The sequence below is a fragment of the Triticum dicoccoides genome, chromosome 3A (genome assembly GCF_002162155.2).
Source record: "Triticum dicoccoides isolate Atlit2015 ecotype Zavitan chromosome 3A, WEW_v2.0, whole genome shotgun sequence".
NCBI lineage: Eukaryota > Viridiplantae > Streptophyta > Magnoliopsida > Poales > Poaceae > Triticum > Triticum dicoccoides.
This window is the reverse complement of record NC_041384.1, coordinates 543,306,246-543,328,716: the sequence shown is the minus strand read 5'-3', so window position 1 is coordinate 543,328,716 and position 22,471 is coordinate 543,306,246. Positions and strand designations below refer to the sequence as shown.

At 45.7% G+C, this 22,471-nt stretch overlaps 2 protein-coding genes across 2 annotated transcripts; one reads left to right on the top strand and one right to left on the bottom strand.

The window, feature by feature from the left end:
* The first annotated feature begins 6,750 nt into the window (after window positions 1–6,750).
* Window positions 6,751–15,578, top strand: LOC119269067 (protein tesmin/TSO1-like CXC 5). Its single transcript, XM_037550813.1, has 8 exons — window positions 6,751–7,352; window positions 7,761–7,865; window positions 8,784–8,961; window positions 12,528–12,881; window positions 13,701–13,798; window positions 13,897–13,991; window positions 14,550–14,957; window positions 15,031–15,578. The coding sequence occupies exons 1-8, from the start codon at window positions 6,940–6,942 to the stop codon at window positions 15,225–15,227; spliced, it is 1,848 nt and encodes a 615-aa protein (XP_037406710.1). The 5' UTR covers window positions 6,751–6,939; the 3' UTR covers window positions 15,228–15,578.
* A 349-nt stretch (window positions 15,579–15,927) lies between these two features.
* LOC119269068 (protein CURVATURE THYLAKOID 1C, chloroplastic-like) lies at window positions 15,928–18,944 on the bottom strand. The gene is made up of 6 exons (XM_037550814.1): window positions 18,688–18,944; window positions 18,507–18,598; window positions 17,036–17,122; window positions 16,894–16,956; window positions 16,734–16,771; window positions 15,928–16,285 (listed from the first exon to the last, which is right to left on the bottom strand). Exons 1-6 carry the CDS (start codon window positions 18,809–18,811, stop codon window positions 16,231–16,233), a joined length of 459 nt encoding a protein of 152 aa, XP_037406711.1. The 5' UTR covers window positions 18,812–18,944; the 3' UTR covers window positions 15,928–16,230.
* Between the last annotated feature and the right edge of the window lie 3,527 nt (window positions 18,945–22,471).

The following is a 22,471-nucleotide window of genomic DNA, read 5'->3' as shown; positions in this document are numbered from 1 at the left end:
AGAAAGAGGGGATGCCACTCGGGCATCCCCAAGCTTAGTTGCTTGCTTCTCTTTGGATAATAGTTTGGGATTCCATGGGAATCCCCAAGCTTAGGCTCTTCTTACTCCTTATTCCTTCATCCATCTTAACATTACCAAAAACTTGAAAACTTCAATCACACAAAACTCAACAAAACCTTGGTGAGATCCGTTAGTATAAGAAAACAAATCACTACTATAAGTACTGTTTCAAAACCATTCATATTTTATTCTTGCATTATATATATTGTATTCCAACTTTTCTATGGCAAAAACTCTTCAAAGAAAACCATAGAATCAACGAAACAAGCACACAATGCAAAGAAAACAGAATCTGTCAAAATAGAACAATCTGTAGCAATCGGATATTTAGAATACTTCTATAACTCCAAAAAATTCTAAAAAAATTAGGACAACCCGAGCAATTTGTATATCAATCTTTTGCAAAAAGAATTGGTATTTTATCACGCTCTTGTTAAAAATGAGAATTATTTTCGTCAGTGCAAAAGTTTGTGTTTTTCAGCAAGATCAAATCAACTATAATACAAGAAGATCCTAAAGGCTTTGCTTGGCACAAACACTAACTAAAACACAAAAGACACAATCATAACAGTAGCATAATTGTGCAAACACTCAAGAATAGAAAGCAAAAGACAAAAATAAATTTTATTGATTTGGTTGCCTCCCAACAAGCGCTATCGTTTTACGCCCCTAGCTAGGCATAATGCAAGGATCTAAGTATTGTCATCTTTATTTTCCAACTCTTCAATCAAACACTTAGAACTTTTAAGATATTTAGCATATAAAGTTTCAATGACAATACTCATAGGAATAAGTTTAAAGAATTCATTCTTGCCCAAAGGATCTCTTATAACTTCAACAAAATCAGGGTGAATACTAATCATCTTAAGATCCTCTTTACTGTTATTACTAGAAGTTGCACCCTTGTTCTTAGTAACTTGAGTAATCTTCTCAATCTTTACGGGAGTTTTTTCAATAGTTCTAGCGGAAGCAAAAGCCGTGCTTAGATTACTAAAGATTTCTTCCAGTTTATCAATCCGAGACGGGCTTTCTTTAATTCTTTCATGGATTATGGTGCCCTTTTCTTTTAACAACTTAAAAACTTCTCCCGCTTTTGACCCATTTTAGTGTAAAATTATGCATCTTTTTATCCAAGTTTTCAACATGCTCTTTAGTAAGCATTTTCTTTTCAATAGCATCTAATCTTTCCATAACATGCTCAAGAGTCAAAGTTGTTTCATTAATTATAAGAGGTGGTGAGCCTACTAACTTTCCCATAGCATTAAAAGCATCAAGAAATTTCCACCGGTAATCGTATCAAGGACGAATCTATACCAAGTGGTGATGCCCACATAAAAACAACAAAGAAGAACAATGGTAGGTTGCTTACGGATAGATCTATTATGAGCATTGCAAATCCTATACCAAGCATCCTTTAAATTCTCTCCTCCCCTTTGTTTAAAGTTGAGAACTTTGTTCTCAGGAGTGCATGCAATAGAGGAAGAACTATCCATAATGACAAAAGTAGCAGACAAGATTGCACACAAAACATATCTGACGAGGAAACGACGAACGAAAAAGAGGACGAATAAAACGACAAATTTTTGTGAAGTGGGGGAGAGGAAAATGAGAGGCAAATGGAAAATAATGTAAATTACGAGGAGATGAGATTTGTGATTAGGAACCTGGTAGATGTTGATGATGTCTCCCTGGCAAAGACGCCAGAAATTCCTTTTGATGTCTGGTAGAACTACGTCGGTATTTCTCCAAAGAGAAAGGGATGATGCAACACATCAACGGTAGGTATTTCCCTCAGTGATGAGACCAAGGTTATCAAACTAGTAGAAGAACCAAGCAACACTACGTAAACAACACTTGCACACAAATAACAAATACTCGCAACCCGGCGTATTAAAGGAGTTGTCAATCCCTTTCGGGTAACGGCGCCAGAAATTGGCAAACGGACATGAGAAAGTTGTAATAATTTGATAGATCGAACGCCAAATAAAATAAAGTGCAGCAAGGTATTTTTGTATTCTTTGTTTAATAGATCTGAAAATAAAATCAACTAAAAATAGATCGCAAAGGCAAATATAATAAAGAAGAGACCCGTGGGCTGTAGGATTCACTAGTGGCTTCTCTCAAGAAAAATAGCAAACGATGAGTGAACAAATTACTGTTGGGCAATTGATAGAACTTAAAATAATCATGACGATATCCAGACAATGATCATTATATAGGCATCACGTCCAAGATTAGTAGACCGACTCCTGCCTGCATCTACTACTATTACTCCACACATCAACCGCTATCCAGCATGCATCTAGTGTATTAAGTTCATGGAGAAACGGAGTAATGTAATAAGAACGATGACATAATGTAGACAAGATCTATTTATGTAGAAATAGACCCCATCTTGTTATCCTTAATGGCAATGATACATACGTGTCGGTTCCCCTTCTGTCACTGGGATCAAGCACCATAAGATCGAACCCATCACAAAGCACCTTTTCCCATTGCAATATAAATAGATCAAATTGGCCAAACAAAACCCAAATATCGGAGAAGAAATGCGAGGCTATAAGCAATCATGCATATAAGAGATCAATGGAGACTCAATTAACTTTCATGGATAAAAAGAGATAGATCTGATCATAAACTCAAATTTCATCGAATCCCAACAAACACACCGCAAAAAGAATTACATCATATGGATCTCCAAGAGACCATTGTATTGAGAATCAAATGAGAGAGATGAAGCCATCTAGCTACTAACTACGGACCCGAAGGTCTACAAAGAACTACTCACGCATCATCTGAGAGGCGCTAATGGACATGATGAACCCCTCCGTGATGGTGGCTAGATTGGATCTAGTGGTTTTTGGAACTTGCGGCAGCTGGAATCGATTTTCGTCTACTCCCTTAGGGTTTCTGGAATATTGGGGTATTTATAGAGTAAAGAGGTGGTTCGTGAGGCAACCGATGTGGGCACAACCCACCAGGGAGCGCCTGGGCCTCCAGGCGCACCCTGGTGGGTTGTGCTCCCCTCGAAGCACCCCCAGGTGCTTCTCCGGCCCATTGGATGTCTTCTGGTCCACAAAAGTCCACAAAAAGTTTCGATGCGTTTGGACTCCGTTTGGTATTGATTTCCTGCGATGTAAAAAACATGCAAAAAACAGCAACTGACAGTTGGCACTATGTCAATAGGTTAGTACCAAAAAATGATATAAAATGACTATAAAATGATTGTGAAACATCCAAGAATGATAATATAACAACATGAAACAATAAAAAAATATAGATACGTTGGAGACATATCACATGCCTCGATGGGACAACACATGCCATGTGCCTCGACGGGCCAACACACACCATGCACCACATGACTAGGCCCCTAACCCGGACACAACCATGTAACCATGATGGTATACTCTGCTACCCTTATGTAACACCCTAGCCACCCTAAACTAGCAGTAGTTACTCCTGACTACCCTCTAGGCCATAGCATGACCCCACATACTAACACAATTCTTTCCAGGGTATCATAGCCATCCTGACTTAATAGGATTGATAGTTTTACACATACTAACAATGTGCATCTTATTTTGTGGAAGCTAATCTCATAAGAACCTCTCGGTTAAGTGTGCTTGGTATGGAGCAATATCAAGATGAGTTGTATGAGTGACCAACTGGGAAGTTTCCCGGGATGCACACAAGCGAGAACAAGAAATGTGCTGGAAAGACTTGTGTTTGTTTGTGAGACCAATCTAGATCCGAAAGAGTAGTCGGGACTAACTACTACCGACCCAGAAGTGACTGGGGTGTTAGACTTGCAAGTCTTTTGGGATGTGTACAAGTGATAGAGGTGAAGGTGTTCCGTCTTTCGATGAGATGATAACTATCCTTTTCGGCGAAAGTCGACTTTGACGATCCGATTACAAATGTGCGAGGACTTCGCGCCTTAGCAATCACTAAACCAACTTCAAGAGGTCATTGACCACGCCGGAGCACAATCAACCTGACCATGTGGGTCTATTCCTGGCATGCAAACGAAGAACACACAAGAAGCCGATATAGCAATATAGCAATCTAGATATTGTGAATTGAAGAGGAAAGCTTTATTGTAAGTGGCCGGGGGGGAGGGGGGTCTGAAACATCTTGGCCTGGTCGTTGGACACAAACAAAAGACACATTGCACTATAGAGAACTTTAATCTAAACAAAAACCAAGTCTAAAACGGCGTCCTAAGGGCTATATTTATAGGGAGACAGAGGGGGGGGGGGTCGTCCACCCTTGGCAAGGTAGGACTAAATTTTGCCCTAAGTAGTTTCCCTATTAATACAGACTCTAAAAATAGTCTATTAAGCGTATTTCAAAATTACATGGGCCTGGCCCAAAAGTAAGGTGGTGTAGCACCTATAATAAGCTATGGACGAAATTTATGACATGACATCTTGTATATTTCATCCATGTCCTTGTACGTCACCATGGTGGCTTCAAAGTGTTGAAAACTCCACTAGAAACACCATTGGTGTTCACTTCGCATGCGCCTTCATCTCCATGCTTGGTCCTACTCCAATGTTCATCCTTCTTGTCCATGCTAGGCCCTTCAACCATAAGAAAACAAATGTATCCAATTTAGACAACATCATATTCTCATGTAAGTACTTGATATTTTAATTGGCACACACGAGCTCTAGTAATTGGTTCTGTATGTGTAGCAATAGGGATTGCGGGTGTAACCGTAGTAGTGATGTCCTCATCAACAAGGCATTGATTGCCACGCCTTGATTATCATTTCACCACTCTCAATAGTACAACCTTCTTACGACTCAAACAAACACAAACGCGCATAATAATTTAAATATGTCGTTTATGAGGGGGGTTCTTCAACCACATTTCCCACATTTTATGATGACTAAAAACATGTCATACACTTGGCCACCAGTCTCCTGATCACTTGTTATTCCAAACCCACTCTTGGACACAGATGTACTTTCAACAACAAAAGAGATAATCAAAGATGAAATCTCTAGAATACCATGATTAAACTTAAGAAATCAGCGAGTATAAAATACAATCATCAAATCTTCAAAATGTTGAAAGAAAATTCTCATATTTGTCAAAAGTCCATCTCATTTTTTTTTGAATTTATAGGATAAAGTGGGTATGCTTGGATGGTGGTGGTTGGTGATGGCGGGGGAAGTGGATTTGAACACAAAGTCATCGTTCAACGCGCTTGGAATAGACAGCAAATAAAAAAAGAGGGGCATTGAGCAATTAAATACTTGATGCCGTATTCCGTTACCGCTAGTGTTTCGGTGCCGTTGAATAAAAGAGAAGCACTGAGTAGTAGTTAGTAGCGCCCCTCCTTTGAAAACTTAATGCCATATTCTGTTATCATTAGTGCTCGGATGCTGTTTTATCTTTTTGGAGTAAAGCTTGATGATATATGCTATATAAAAATTTAAACGGTGTGCATCGAGGATGTTGGCTTCTAGGTCACCGCAAACGCTACAATGACAACAAAAGGTCAAAAGTCAAGCAACACATGACCTCAATAACACCAGTCTTCGCTTTATAAGGAAACACCAAACTAGACTAGCCGACCACCATCAACACTAGTACACAAAACGTCAATATCTTGAAACAACATATCAAGTACAACGTAAACACATACACTCACATGATATACACCAGGGGCGGCACCAAAGGTATTCTTTGGCATCCACATGAATACCGCGGGCATTGCTGATCCGTGGGTATATTGTCGCTAGCTTGATGTATATCTGGTGTACATTGCTATTGCCCCGCCACTGATGATGAAATAAAAAGAAGGAAATTTCTATATATATTTACATAAATAAACTCACTACAATCTATAGTTACCGAGGTTCGAGATGTTGTGACCCTGTTGCAAACACACTGTCTCCACTATAAAAAAAACTCATCACGGCGAGGACTGCAATGTTCAATTCCTTGTAGGCAAAGCCTTACGGAAACGGCAATTTCCTGCTCTGAGCACCAACCAAATACGGTACCCATCTCACGGGCTCCACAGTACACCACTAAACCCTAGTATGAACCGAACTTTCTCAAAAGCCCTCACCAGATGCTCACCGTAATACATGGTGTACGCCACAACTACCTAACTACAGAAGCTGACATGTGGGGCACAGACCCGCGCGACTCCATGTGTCATAGAGCCAGACCAGCGCCCGGCGCGTCCAAGCGTCTCCCCCGGAATGCAACTCCCCGTAAACGACAGGACGGTTCCACGCCGGGCGATGGCGACGGCACCGCGCCGTCCGCCGCAAGCCAACCCGGCACCCACCCACGTCAGTCCGCCCACTGACTGCCCCGCCCCACCGGAAACGGCCCACACGTCAGGCGCGCGGGGGGCGGCGCAGGACGCGTGCGCGACGAGCCGGATTCCCGCAGCCCCCGTCCAATCGAACGGCGAGCGGGCCAACAACCTCACGCCTATGAATTCGAGCCGCAGGATGCGCGCAGGCGGTGCCCGGCCGTCCGATCCGGCCCCGCCGCGGGGATCCGGCCGTAGAATATGAATTTGATTTCGAAAGCCAAGAGTGGGAGACAAAGAAAGGACGAGGACGGGGAAGGGAAGAGAGAGAAAGGGAGGAAGCTGCAGCTAGAGGGAAAATCCTCTAATCCCCCGACCCCCAGCCAGCCCTCCCGAAATCCGCCATTCGCCGCCCCTCCCGCCGCACGCACGCGCCGGAGCGCGCGGCAATCCGGGCCCGTCCTCGGCGCCCCCGCCCCCACCTGATCCGGAGCCGGCGGCCGCGATCTCGCCGCGGCCGCGCCGGATTGGGCGGCCGTTTCCAGCGGAGGCCGGGCCGTTTTTTGATCTGCTAGCTCCCCGGGCTGAGCGGATAGATGGCGGGGAAGGAGCAGGCCGGCGCGGGCGCGGGCGGGGCCGGGAGCGGCCCCCCGCCGCGAGTGCCAGTGCCCGCGGTTTCCACGCAGCCGCCGATTAAGAAGCTGGTCAGGCAGCTCGACTTCAACTACGGGAACCCCGCCATGGCGGCCGCCGCCGCCGCCGCTTCCCGGACGGTGCAGCCCAGGGCGCTGCAGGTCGGGTACCCGCAGCCGCACCAGCTGAGGGCCGCGTTGCCCATCGGGGTGCCACATCAGCTGCAGCCGCGGGGGCTGCCCGTGATGCGGCCGCATCAGATGGTGCATGCGACGCTGCCGCGGCCGGCACTGCCGATGGCGATGCCCGTGCCCGTGCCGCAGGCTCGGTCGGCCCTTTCGCAGCCAGTACAGCGCCCGCCGGTCGCCGTTCCCTTGTGAGTGCCTCCCTTTTCAAGATTTATTACGTCTTGCGTCAATTTTTGAAATTTTTGCTTCTCGGTCTTGCACTTCCGGGGCTCTGTTGTATCGAGGGTATGGAGGGGCACGACAGGCTCTTGGCTATGATGAATTTGTTTGTTTTCTCTTGATTCACATCCTTGGGTGTCCTGTAGTCCTTTTTTAAGCTGGTAATCCAAGTTTGAAAACTTGGTTCCCAAATTGTACTTTGCACTTGTGTTTCCTTGTAACAAAGATACCTGCTTGTATTAGGTGGATGCTTTTTAACTGCCATTTATTGTTAATTGTAGCATACATCCTAATGGCCTCTGACAATCCTAATTGATACTATAATTTTAAAATTTTCATTTTTGTAATTTTCCATCTCGCTGTTCTTATGTTTTTAGGAAGCCAGAGTCACCAAAACCACGTGGACGGCTGTATGATGGGAAAGATGGCACACCTACGAAGAAGAAGTGCTGCAATTGTCGGCACTCCAAATGTTTGAAGCTGTAAGTCAAGACTTGTTGTGTCTTAGCTTGACAACAGGTCAATATTATGATATGATTCTTGCCAATGAAGACATTACTTTCTTTCTTAGGAATGTAACGATTCCTTCACGTACTTCTTCTAGATGTCACCAAATGTTTGAAATTCCCTCCAGAATGACCCTTTTATGGATAGAGTTAAATCCAGTAAAATGTATCTGATTCTGTAGATATACAAGAAAATACACACAAGGCCATTGTCTCGCCTGTTGACTATTTTTATTTTACTTTTGCGCATAGAAATCTTATAAGAACTAATGTATGGATTGTGGAACTTTTTGAAAAAAAAGCTGGATGATAATGGCATATTGTTGCTAAGCTTGACAAATAACATGAGTGATGAGACAGAATATCTGATCTTATGGTGTGAGTAAGGTTTTGTATTAAGTAGTAAACTTGTAGCTAGTGAAATAATGTTGTTACTTTAAAGGAGCTGACATAAAAACTTCGTGACTAGTCAAGATAATTATGAAGCATTATACATCTTGAGTTGGATCACTTATGCTTCAGGGGTGGCTGTGTCATTTAAAGTTTCTTTATGAGCTTTGTCAAAATGAGATTAGTGTCTGAAATGAGTATTTGTGTAATTTGTTGAAAATGAAACCTATTTTTTTATGTTATCCATTCTGTTCGAATCATGTACATGTAGTTTAGATGGATAGTGACAATGAAGAGCAATTGAAAGAGTATCCTACTAACATTCATAAGTTCTGTAAAGCCCTAAAGTTTCTGCTTCTACCTACATTTTCTAAAAAAAACACAAATGATATGCTTTGATGGTTCACTACTATTGTTTCCATTTTCATGTTCATTTCAGTTTTAAGTCTTTGCATACTGCTATTTGATCCTATCAATCTGAATTTTATGGTTTTCTATGCTTAGGTACTGTGAATGTTTTGCATCTGGTATTTATTGTGATGGATGCAACTGCACCAATTGTTTTAATAATGTTGAGAATGAGGTGGCTAGGCGTGAAGCTATAGAGGCTACACTGGAGCGCAATCCAGATGCGTTCAGACCTAAGATTGGGAGTAGCCCACACACAAATCGGAATAATATGGTATGTTTTGATGTCCACGTCTCTTATTAACTAAATAGTTAGTTTTACTTTGATAAAAATGATGTCCATTGCTTCTACATATCAATGACTTATTCTAGTTTTTTTTTCTCATCTAAACTGACACAACACCCTAACTGATGGCAAATGTTAAATAGGAGAAGTCTTTGGAAGTTACACATGTTCTCTGAAGAACTATTTTTTTTACTGTATATATAAATATAAGACTTTTACAGCTTAATTTTCCTTTCTCAGTTTATTTACTCCGATCATTTCTCAGAATGTTGTATTGCCTCATACTATAAGCCTTCCTTAGTTTCAGTCAAAAACATTACTTTGTAAAAACATATGTCCATGCACTTCCCTGTTTGGCTGTTCAGATATTGTAAAGGATTTGAAAGCTGACAACTGTGAGTTGTAATTCTCAAATAGCATTGAAGCATCTTTGCGATTGATTACAATGGGAACTGCCGCCGGTTGAACTCTATTTTCTTGTTTTTTTTCTCGAATACACATGAGTGTGCGTATCATATATTGGGCCTCTTTGAATTACAGGGTTTGTAAAATTCAGGAATAGGAAAAATAGAGGAATAGAGTGGCATGTCATCCTCGACCCTACAGGATTTGTATGAGCGTTTGATTGTGCGCAGGAAAAACGTTGTATTTTTAACATGAGGTTAGGGTGGATGGAAATTTTCCTATGAAAACTAGTACAAGTGAATCCTATGGATTGCAATCCTATGCATCAAACAACCTACCGAGGAAAAAAATCCTAAGGACTAGAATCCTCCAAAATTCCTTTAGAAATCCTTTAAATCAAAGAGGGCCTAAAGAAGAGAGCGGGGAAAGAGCCCCTCCACCCACATTGTTACAACATATTTACAAACCACACCACCGGTCCACGTCCACCGAAGTTAAACTAGGCCTACTCTCTCAAATACACCCACTCTGCTAACATGTCGAAGGAGTCGAGGCCTCCCTTCAGGATGCTTGCCTGCCTCCAGTGCTTGCCTTCCCTGTCGACATCAGTGACTACCTGTAGCCATTAGCTGCGATGTTGTAGCCCCATCGTAGACTATTGCATTTCGATGCTTCCAGAGCGTCCAGAAGGTAAGCACAATGATAGCCCGTACGTCCTTCACATGATGCCCAGCCAGAAGACAATGGCAACCTGACTCCCTCCCTCCTCCCGGGTCGCCCCGCGCAGGACAGGAAGGAAACCCTAGCCAGCGGCGGCGGGGTCCCCCTCCCTCTCCTCCTCCCCCAGAGGGCGCAGCCACGCGAAGCCTGGTCGATGCCGGCGGTGGCGGGGAGATCTCGCCCTCTCGCACAGCGGGCTCGGCGCGGGCTGAGGCGGCTGGGCCTGGGTGCCACGCTAAACGGCGGGCGTGGCAGCGCGGTGGCGCGCTGGTGCAGTGCACGACGGCGGCATGGTGGGCGGCGTACTGGAGGTGCGCGCTTGGGGGCCGGATGCGGGCGTGGCTCCGCCGGATCTGGCCCTCCGAGTGGCGGGGGCCACGGGCGGCTTGGGCTGCGAGTGGCCGCCTCCGTCGTGGCCATCTTGGCTGGTGGAGGGGGCGGCGCAGTGGTGGTGGTGCGACCTTCTCCCCCCGCTGCTCTTGGTCCATGTCCTGCGGCTGGTGGCGAGTGTGGCTGGCCGGTGGTGGCTGGGGTGCTCCGGGGAGGGAGGTAGGGGTGCTTCCCAGCCTTGCTGTCGTGCGCGACGGTGGCCCTGGTCCCCGGTGTGCAGCCTGGCTGTGGCCGCTGACGTGGTGCCCCCCCTGGTTTGGCCGGCTCGTCCCCGATCTCGTCAAGGGGCTCTCTTGGGGGTGGAAGGAGTGGCCTTCTGCCTCCTCGCCGGTTGGTGGTGGCTATGGTCTGTGGCGGCAGGTGGGGCTGGTCCTGGACGCCGGGGCGGCGGCCTCGGTGGTGGGAGCCGCGGTGCCCGTGGGCGGGGCGCGCGGCTCGGTTGCTGGCCGGCGGCCATGGCTGTGAGGGCGGCGTGGCGGCTAGCTTTCGGCGTTCGGTGGTGGGGGTGGCCAGCTTGTTCTTGGTTGCGCTTACCCTGTTCCGGTGGCGGATAGTGCGTGCCGGGGTGAAAACTTTGTCTGCCTTGGCCAGACCGACGTCAGCGGCGTCTGTGGGCGTCGTACCCTTCTTGAAGGCTACGTCGTGGATTCTCTTGATGCTCCGGGTGAAGACCCTGATCCTCTGGATCAGGCGGTGGTGGCGCTATGGCGTCGTGATTTTACTGAAGATGCTGCTTTGGAGGCCCTGATCCGTCGAGGTTCGGTTGCTCCTCTTAGTGGTATCACGTTTGAGGGCTCCTTCGAAGTCTAGTGCGGATTTATCTTCCTTCCTGTAGTATGCTAGATTTTGCTTGGAGTGTGTAGCTGTTCTTCAGCACCTATGTATCCTGCCTTGTGTGTGTGTGTGTGGGTGTGTGCTGTATGCGGTGGATTGTTGTTGGTCGTTGCTTTATATATAAAGCAGGGCGGAAGCCTTTTTCGGTACATGATGCCCAGCCCCGAGCCTAGAGATGCACCACTCACCGAGCTTGTCCTCGACCGATGGCGCCCAATCCGGTCTGCCCAGCGCCCGGCAGATAGTAGCCCACACATCTCTTGCAAAAATGCAGTCGAGGAGGATGTGGTTGATGGATTCCTCCTGTTGATCGCAGAACGGACAAGAATCATGGTGCGGGAGCCCCCTTCTTGCAAGCCTGTTGGACGTCCAACACCGATTCCGCAACGCAAGCCAAGTGAGGAAACGTCACTGGATTGGTGCCTTAGACTTCCACCGTCCATGTGAAATCAGCCGTTGGGACCACCTCCTGGCCCCAGAACTTTGCCGCGTATGCTGAACGTGCCGAGAACTCACCATCATACTCCCAAGACCACACCACCTTGTCAGTAGTCTTGGTCTAGCTGCACAGTATCCACGGCAGTCCATAGCTCGAAGAATTGATGCAGCACATCAGCGGTAAGGTCCGGCCCGAGGTCAGTAGCCCAAGTGCGAAGCCGCACCGCCTCCTGAACTGTGTGTGCTCTCCTGGTGCGCCTCGACACCCGGTCATACTGGAGCGGAGCCAACTCCTGAACTTGAAAACCATTGAGCCATCTGTCTTAAGGATTCATTGGCCACTAGTACATATGTTATTTGACTATTTATTACTAGACCTGTAAACCACGATACTATTGACAGCCATTCTGTCAAAAATTTAATCTGACAAAGTGAAGATCTGGTTTCTCCAGTTAAAATATTTGTCACTTACAGTTGTTTCACCACTGAGACGGAGCTGCTAGTTTCCTTCCTTCCGGCTAAAATTTGCATTATTGCTTATCTGAAACAATAATTCTGTTTCCCAGAGAAGTCAGAGGCTCAGCATGATTATTATTTTTGGTTTGTAAAAAACTAAAGTCTTATTCAATAAATGTTGGCTTAGACTATCATTAATTTTTTTTCCTGTCCCCACAGGGGACGTCTTCATTATTGTATTTTCTCATCTAGGCCATTTATCTGATTTGTGCTTCAGTGATATGTGTAATTAATACTAGTACCTTTGCTAGGAGGTAGCTGGTGATGTCCCTTTAATAGGGAAGCATAATAAAGGGTGCCACTGCAAGAAGTCAGGATGCCTCAAGAAATACTGCGAATGCTTCCAAGCTAATATACTATGCTCTGAAAATTGCAAGTGTATGGATTGCAAGAACTTCGACGGGAGTGAAGATAGAAAACATCTTAATCTGGATCACAAAAATGTCATTCACATGCAACAAGCAGCAAATGCAGCAGTAAATGGTGCTATTGGAGCAACTGCATTGTCGTCGCCTTCCACATCTAGGAAGAGAAAGCACATCGATTCTTCACTTGACCTTTCGACCAAGGAACATTTAGCTATCAGGAATGGTCAACTATCTCAGGTAACGACCATTTCTACTATTTACGCTTGCTCTGCAGTGTTTGTAATCTCTTTAACTGTGCATAGTGTGCTTTCAACTATTGACTTAAGAGGTAAGGTGAAGCGATCCATTCCATCACTAGGAAATTCCATATTATGATGTGCTTACCATGAAGTGAGTTGATAATTCGTGCATGTGCACTTGTGACCTACTAATTAGCTTACATTGTCACTACATGGCCGGAAAAGTTTATTTTCGTTATTGACATCCCAAGCAGAGTGATGCACATGCTACTTAAGTAAATCAACCTCACGCTTGTGTGTCTGTGTTGACTACCTCGCCGATTTTATGCCCTGAGATATCTGAAAGGGGTAACTACGGAAGTATAATAGTTCAGTAGCTGAGCACCTTTGCTTTCTGTGAATAAAAGAAATCGTGTCACCTCATTCTCTGCCTGCTCCAGTCTATGGCTGTGCTACTAGTCGTGCTTGGCCAACAGCTCCACAGCCATGCCCTGTCAAGCGCTCCATTTCCATTAGAGAATTTTGGGAGGTGATTAAGTAATTTGTTAAGTTAGTTTCTTTCAATGATGAGTTTTAGGGATGGGTGAGGTGGGATGGGTTTGAAGCACCAGCACTACCATGAACTCAGGCTTTAATAACTGTGAAGAAAAAAAAAACAGAAGGTGCATATTGGATGATATCGTCACCTTTCTGTCTCATCTAGAATAGATTTCAGAATAAAACCTGACTAATCAAAGAGACAGTCAAATGCTACTTATAGCAAGAGTTATTATGGGATTTTGAGAAGGTTGCTGTATATAATTTATACTTTAATCAGGTTATTTATCAGAAGAACGCAATGGCCTCCGATGGTTCACTTCCAATAGGCCAGTCTGCGCATCCTCATATGATGGGGCCCTTTAAAGTCACCTACAGGTATCTGTCAACTCTGAATTTCTACCTGCAGAAATTTTGGTTTTCCTCGAGTAGGACAACCTATCTGTTTTGTATTGATTGGTTTGTCATCCTTATAGGCCTCTTTTAGCGGATATTATTCAGCCAGGGGATGTAAAGGAGCTTTGTAAACTTTTGGTGACAGTATCGGGACAGGCTGCTAAGGCATATACTGGTATTGCTCCTGGCATCGTATTTAGTTTCCACTTTTCCAGTGTGTTACAGGAAATATTCCTGATGATCTTGAACTGTGCATGACATACATTTGTGATAGATATTCAATCAACTCCAACAGATCAGAGCCTCTTCGTTTTAAATTTTACCTGTTGCACGACTGCATCCAATTCCAAGTGTCCTTCTGTTGAGCCCTGGATTTGGATGCTGCTAGTGTTATGCAACTTCTCGGAACATCATATGTATATGCAGCTGTCATGTACTTGATTCAGTGCATCTCATCTCCAGTATATAGTTATATAGTTTGCTAACACTGCACAGTGTGGTCAGGATCACTGTCTTGTTCCGGTCGAAATCTTACAGTACATGGGGTCCACTTGTGAGTGATGGTTGCTGTAATGACACCTGGGACTTCTCAAATTAAACACCAAGTCTTTGCAGCTGTTCTATGATTGTCTTCAGTTTGCTACTTTTTTATTTTGTAATTTAAGCTAACCAAATTAATGTGTAGCATAAATTTGACGATGATGCTGTCTCATTGGAAAACATTGAAAATTAGGTCGGAAAATCCAGGAAGAGAAGGTTGCAGAGAAGGAAGATGGAGTGGGAGGTTCCCTAGCATTGACGAACCATGATAGAGAAGGCAAAAATAAAGATCAAAATCATCGGAAAATATCAATTGATGATCATTCAAGTGGAGGAACTGATATGGGCAAGGCATCTCTAGATGATTCCAGACCTGATTGCACTGATGACCAGAAGTCCAGTAGACCAATGTCTCCTGGAACACTAGCGTTGATGTGTGATGAACAAGATGCTATGTTTGCAACTTCTCAATATGCTGTTGCTCCGCCAGCAATAGATGTCGATCAGAACCGGTCGGAACTGTATGCAGAGCAGGAAAGGTGTGTGTTGACAGAATTCCGCGATTGCCTGCGTAAGCTTGTGCAATACGGTAGAATGAAAGGTACATCAAACATCCTAGCGTTATGCTTTGCAAAACTTGGATAGGTTTGGTCCTGACCATTTCCAACCTGCAGAGGAGAAGTACTCCATGGCAATCAGATCTGAAGTGACCGGGCATCCAGGGCAGGTAAATGGTGCCCCGCGGATACCATATCCAAAAGTAGATGTACCTGTTGTAAAAACATTTCCTCAGAGTTCCAGCAAACATCTTGTTGCTGGGAACCCTTCGATTGGGCATTTAGACAAAAGACTGAAGCCTGAGAACACATAGTTTGCCTCAGGGCTGTATTTGGGGTACAAGAATCATCATGTTTGTGGACCTTCTAACAGGTTGACCGGGGGACATGTACCAGTCTTGATGATTTAATTTAGGTTAAAGAAGTTCCTATTTATTCTCCTTGGTCAGAGTAAGTGTAATCTTGGATAGTTTAGTCCTAGAGTCGCCTTTAGCCTCATGTTGTTGTGTACCATTTTACTTCTTCTTCTTTAGTGTTCTGATGGTGAAGTTCTTCTCTCCAATTGTCATACTAAGATAAGCTTGGATGAAACTGTGCCTTGTACCATCATATGTTTCCTTACCCCGTTAGCAAGACATGCTACACTTATGAGTGATCAATTCTCATCTGGGATCTTGCAACACTTGTGCCACAAGAGGCTAGTTTGTCTTGGGGTCACTTATTTTCTCACTGTTGTGCAAAATTCCAACGCCAAGGGCTTCTTTGATTCATAGGATTTTGACAATGTAGGAATTGGAAAAGTATAGGATTGGAGTGGCATGCCCACTTGAATCCTATAGGATTAGCAATAAGTGTTTGACTGGGAAAAACAAAGGAATTGTAAAAAGAGGTTGGAGTGGATGTTAGATTTCCTATGAAATGTAGTACAAAGGATTCCATAGGAAAAATTCTTATGGGATTCAATTCTATGAATAAAAGGAGCAACATAGAAAAAAATCCTAAGGGTTTCAATCCTTCAGAAATCCTATAAAATTCCTTTGAATCAAAGGAGCCCCAAAATGTACGAGCCAGGGGTCTCTGACTTTACACTTCAGTGTTGCCTCAAACATGCCGTTGAAAAATTATTAAGTGGAGAACAAACACTCAAGTTTTACCACCAGAAGAATGCTTGATTTAACCTGTACAGGAGATGGTGTATTACATCTAGAACGGACAACGGTGACGCAGATGCCTAACATGAGCGCACAGCTAAATGTTTTCTGACAGGCCCAAAGAAAATGTATGTCGTAGGCAGGATGTACTGTCTTCACGGTGAAGTTACTGCCCCAAGATTCGAGATGCTGAGCTTTTGATGTTCTCCAGAAACTTTTCCCTGTGAAAATCAATATACATGTTAGTAAATCCACAAAATACCATGTCAAAAGAAAAAAAATCCACAAAGTACAATAGTATCTTGAGCTGTAGTGATGGTGCATAGAATCACAATTACACGTATGCCAAGCTGTTTGTTCAAAAGTAAGTGCCATCCTGTGCGTTAAAATTATCGATGATGCAGATGTGAAACAAGCCAAAATGAGAGTGTTACGCTAGTTGTGGAAATACAGCATGAAACTTTCTCTGAAAATGTCATAGAACAACATGGTGAAGTAGCTGTCAGTTTCTTCTCACCAGTTATTCAAAATAGAGTATTTTCAGACAGAACTCCAGTTGGTTTTCCCATTTTCTACGCACTATTTTCTCAAACGGATAGATATACGTCTCCGCAACTTTGGCAAGTATGGCAATAAACAAGTGTTCAAGAAAGAAACAATTGAGGTTACCTGTCTGGCTTGAAGAGGAGGTTCCCGTAGATAAACCACTGAAAATGTCAGCATGAGCTATAGAGTGAGGCCAGGACTATGTGGACTTGTGGTAATACAGAGATAACAACTTCATTTAGAAATGACAATGTTATAGTTGAGGGTCTTGGGTAAAACTCACCCATGCAACTGCTATTCCGATTAGTTCGAAGAAAAGAGGGAGAACAGGGAGCTTGTCGATGGCCTGAAGTTGAGATAATAGATTATCAGATTGATTTTGCTTATCTCGTTGCATAGTTGAAGATTGGGCGTCTGCAATTTACCCCAATAAGCATCATGGAAGCCCAGAATGCCGCAATTGCTGCAAAGCCGATACCCGCTAGAGCAAATATGTCTTCAGTAGTGTTGAACTGTTTCAGTTCCCATGTTTGTCAGTTTCCTTCATTTTATAAGAAAGAGGCCTAAATGGAACTACAATTCAAGGTAACTATTTGGTTTGTATATCCTCCATTTGACATAAAAACAACAAAAATAGTTCATAGAAACACTGCTGACAGTCTTTTTGTCCCCGCAAGACTTGCAACAGTTCCTAAGGAAATTTTAAAATATAGATGAGCTATGATCTAGCAGTATATAGCCCGAACCTTTTGGTGACTTAATATGGTATCGGTACTAAAAGATTCTAAGTTCAAAACCTAAGGAGTCCAATATTGCAACACAAATAATTGCAGTCTACTTCAAGCCCAAGCCTTATACCAGTGGAGTCTGGATGGAGCAAGAGGGCTATATTGCCGACATTCCTCGTTGCTAAACTTCGTTGGTGTGTGAAACTCACATTTAACTTTTAGGAACTCGCTTCTATGTCGGTATCTCGGTATCCCAATCCATCACTGCAAGCTCCCCAATAAGGGGTGGAAGTGCATTGAGGACCGATTCAAAAACAAAAGAAAAAACAGTTGGAAGGGCACGTCACTATCCTATCCTATGAAGGTAGTCCTATCATTATCAACGCTATTCTCACAAGCGTACCGATGCTCTACGACACATTTCCGTCGCTTTGGTTTTAGGCGAGGTCCAACTGAATATTGCATTTCGGTGAGCTCTCACGACAAATGGACATGACGACATGGCTTCATTTGTTTAATAGATTGATGGTGTTCAGCTTATCTCAAGACCATGATGCTTTTGGCCCTCAAAAAAAAAAGACCATGATGCTTTTCATCGGAAATCACATAGGATGGATGTCTAATCCGTTAACTATATGTACGCGGATCTCATCAATGATGATCATGTCTTCCATAGGAAATGCATTTGGAAACTAACACTCCTGATTAAAATCAAAGCATTTATGCGGTACTTGGACAAAGGAGCGATCTTAACAAAAAAAAAAACTAGCCAAACGCAGCTCGCATACGTTTATTTCCTTTCTCAACGGGGGTATATAAAATTTAGGACCCCGTTGGCCAGCGAACGTTCGCTAGGAGGGATGGCATTTGCGAACGTTTTTATGGAAAAAAATGTTTGGAACACGCATGGCAGTTTCTTTAGAAACACATGGCAATTTCTGGCAACAAAGGATTTTGCTGTAAAAATTGTCGTTAGTTTGAAGGAATTGCCATGTTCCCACAACATAAATTGCCACGAAAAACGTTCGTTTTGCCATGCACCTACAGCGAACGTTTGTTGGATAGCATTTTATAAATCATTGATGCAGAAATCAAAATATTCCTAGAGAACCTACTGGCAAATTGCAACATCATACAATATAGTTAGTGACAGATGGAGGAGACTCACCGAACTCTTGACGTATCTGACGACGCTCCCGGAGGAGGCTTCTGAACTGTCCTGCGCAGCCCTGGCGACGACAGCGCGACTTCTCATCCTGCCTGCGCGTGACACATTGCGGAGCACGCAGTGAACCACGACGACGTGATGAATTTTGCATCCGGAGCAGTAGTTGCTACAGATGAATTACCTGAAACCATGGGGCTTCGCAGCTTCGGGAGATTCCTGGGGACGATCTTGCTGCTGCCGCCTCCGCCGCCGCCGCACGGCGCGAGGGCGGTAGGCTGGGCGATGGAGAGAGCGCATGCCATCATGGCTAGATCCCCCGCCTGGGGATTGTTGACGATGGGCTGAGTGGCGTGTCCGGAGGATGATGCGTGGAGGAACTACTGTTTGGCCGTCGTTTGCAGCAGGCAGCAGCGGATGTGAGCGCGAGCTCCCTAGTCCACTAACACTCCATCAGATGGCAGGTTTGCAGATTGCCCCTTTTTCTTCCGTGCTCTTTTCTCAGAAGTGCTGCTGTACTGTTTGTTGTACCACTCATTTTCCCGTTCAGAGAGGAGCTGTACTGCTCAAAGTCTTTGCGAGAAGTTCTTGTACTACCTCCGTATCATAAAACATACTCCCTCCGTTTTAACATAAATGTCTCAATCTTAATACAACTTTATATTAAAATTATACTAAGATTAAGACACTTATTTTAAGATGAAGGGAGTATTAACATTATCATCGTTTAAATTTTGCAAAGGTTGATTAAGTTTATAAAAAATATTAACATTTATGATATACTACTAAAAATAATTATGATTTTTTTAGAAAAGGAGGATGTCCCCGGTCTCTGCATCTGGGCGATGCATACGGCCACTTTATTAATTATTTTCACAAGACCCTACAAAGTGTTACAACAGTAAGACTAAAGCCGCCGTCTAAGCAACAAATCGCTACATCTATCCAGTTGATGAAGGGGCACAGATAGCCTAGGTCTAATACCAAACAGACATCGCAGCCAAGCCTAACATCTAAGACCTGAGACCCCAACCTAGCCACTTGATGGGTCTGGGACACACACTGGTCCGACGTGCTCTCAGAGGCCGCCGCCGTCAACTGCCACCGCTCCATCTTCAGAACTGTACTGATGCATCAACCTTGCTCGGTCTAGCTATCGTCGACGCCACTATGGCGCCCAACGACACCCCCTCTCTGCGCGCAATCAGCGGTCGCCACTGATACACCTCAGCGCCATGCTGCCAAATACCACCAGCCGACACAGGTTGAAGTCCTTGGAAGATCTGTCGTGCGTAGCACCTGCCGACCAGGCATGACAAAGCGTAGCACCTGTCGGTCAAGCATGACTTGACATTCCACCGAAGCTCCATGCAAGACGAAGCTGCTCCACCTCCTGCCTCTGACTTCCAACGCTGCTCCACAAACGATGCTCCCAAGAGAGAAACGACACCGCAGTATCGCCATCATCCGATCTGGAACACCAGATCCTAGGTTTCCCCCGGAGCAGCACGAGTGGGTCGACAGTAGTTACACGACAATGCCTTCATCAAGGTAACGACGTAGAACGCCGTCATCGCGTGGCGTCGGCTCGGTTTTCACCGGCAACCATGTCTCCCCAACTCGCAGCCGGGACTAGATGATGGATCTCGAAATCCGATAACCAAGCTTCTGGACGGTCACCGCCAACGAAGAAGATGACCATCACCACTGGCTACACCGGCCAGAACAGAACTGCCATGGGTGCCGCCAAGCAGTCCACCAGGACCTCGACGCCGCCGCCGATCTAAAGCCAATTGACATGCCACCGAAGACCGCATCGCGCCGCCGCCCGATCCAGGCCCGCCGCCGCAGCAGCCGCATGTGGACCGAGGCAGGGCCGACCGCCACCGCCGTCGAATCCAACGTCGTCACTTCTAGATCGGCCGCACCTCCATGCATGTTGGGGCCCCGCCACCTGTGACGCCCCGAGACCGATGCTCGAGAAGACTTTCATATGTTCCGGGTTTCGCCGTGTGTTTCATTTGTGCGTGCCCTTTTTATTTTTGCATTGCATCATGTCATCATGCCATCATGTCATTAATCTTTTGAAACTCAACTATATAAATGGCATGGATCTTTGATCCATTTAAATCGAGGGAGTTCACATGGTGAAATTCTCTTTATAACATATAAAAGTCTCCTACTATTATTAGGGAGCTATGTTATAAATATTTCTTTAATTTGAAATTCACCATCATACACTTGCAAATAATCACATGCCCTTTCCCGCTTCAAGTTTGGTCCTCAAACTTTGCCCATATTTTCTTTCATCGCTTTCCCGATCTCCACAAAAATTTCGAACATTTTGGACTCTCCAAAAATGTTTTTCTAATTCAAACTTATTTGAATCATCATTCAAATGTGTTTGAATGCAATCCTTTCAAGCGGTGCCAAATGCTTTTCTCGGAACAAACTCATTTTTATGAGTCCGGGAGATTTAACCGCATGCCCAAATTCTTTCTCTAACCCCTCCTTTTCTTTTATTTTCTCCTCTCTTTGCTTTCTGTTAAAGGGAGTTGAGAGAGAGAGAGAGAGAGAGAGAGAGAGAGAGAGCAGAGCCCAGCTGCTGGCCTCTTAGAATCCCCCACCAGGCCGGCCCAACTGTCATCCTTTCCCGCAGTCCAAACCCCCCTTCTAACCCTAGGCCCACCTAACCCTCTAATCTAAGCCCCAATCTCCCGATCCCCTCGTCCTCTCCCCTCGTTCCTTCCTCGCGCCGCCAGGAGTGGCGGAGAGGAGCGCACACCTGCTCCTCCCGATCCGTGTCCCTCCTCCCTCTCGATCTTCTTCGCCGCGCCACCTCTCCTCTGGCTTCTCCTCGCAGAGCCCCCCATCGCCAGCTCCTCCCTCGAACACCGACGAGCCTGCTCCGCCGCCTCCTCACCTCCCATGCCGCTGCTGCGCCGTCCAGCGACCACCACTGCCGGAGCTGCTCCTTCTACCGCGTGCCACCCCGAGCCGTCGAGCTCGTCCTCGACCTCCTCCCTCGCGCGGTTCCTTCCCTGCCTCCTGCTTGAGGAAACGACCAGCCAGTGCCTCCACCATCGCTGCCCCGCGTCCTCAAGCTCCAGCACCACGCCTCTGCTCCGCCTCCTTCACCGACGCCTCAAGCCACTGCCGGCTTCCTGCATCGCTGCAAGGAACGCCGTGACCGAGACTGGCAAGTACCACCTCGGCCCGCAGCCCCGCACCATGCCCAGTACTACCTTGCTGCTGCTCGCTTGGACCGTTGCCCTGCCAAGGCGAAGATTGCCCTGTACCACGTCGCCTCGCTGGATCGTCGAGATCGTCTCGGATCACGCCAAGTACAGGGGAGGCCTGTGCGTTTCCGTTGCTTCTGTTGGGGAACGTAGTAATTTCAAAAAATTTCCTACGCACACGCAAGATCATGGTGATGCATAGCAACGAGAGGGGAGAGTGTGATCTACGTACCCTTGTAGATCGACAACAGAAGCGTTTGGTTGATGTAGTCGTACGTCTCCACGGCCCGACCGATCAAGCACCAAAACTACGGCACCTCCGAGTTCTAGCACACGTTCAGCTCGATGACGATCCCCAGACTCCGATCCAGCAAAGTGTCGGGGAAGAGTTCCGTCAGCACGACGGCGTGGTGACGATCTTGATGCACTACCGTCGCAGGGCTTTGCCTAAGCACCGCTACAATATTATCGAGGACTATGGTGGAAGGGGGCACCGCACACGGCTAAGAATATGATCACGTGGATCAACTTGTGTGTCAAGGGGTGCCCCCTGCCCCCGTATATAAAGGATCAAGGGGAGGAGGCCGGCCGGCCCTCTATGGCGCGCCAAGGAGGAGTCCTCCTCCTAGTAGGAGTAGGACTCCTACTAGGAGGGGGGAAGAAGTGGGGAGGGAGAGGGAAAGGGGGGCGCCGCCCCCCCTCTCCTAGTCCAATTCGGACCAGGGGGGG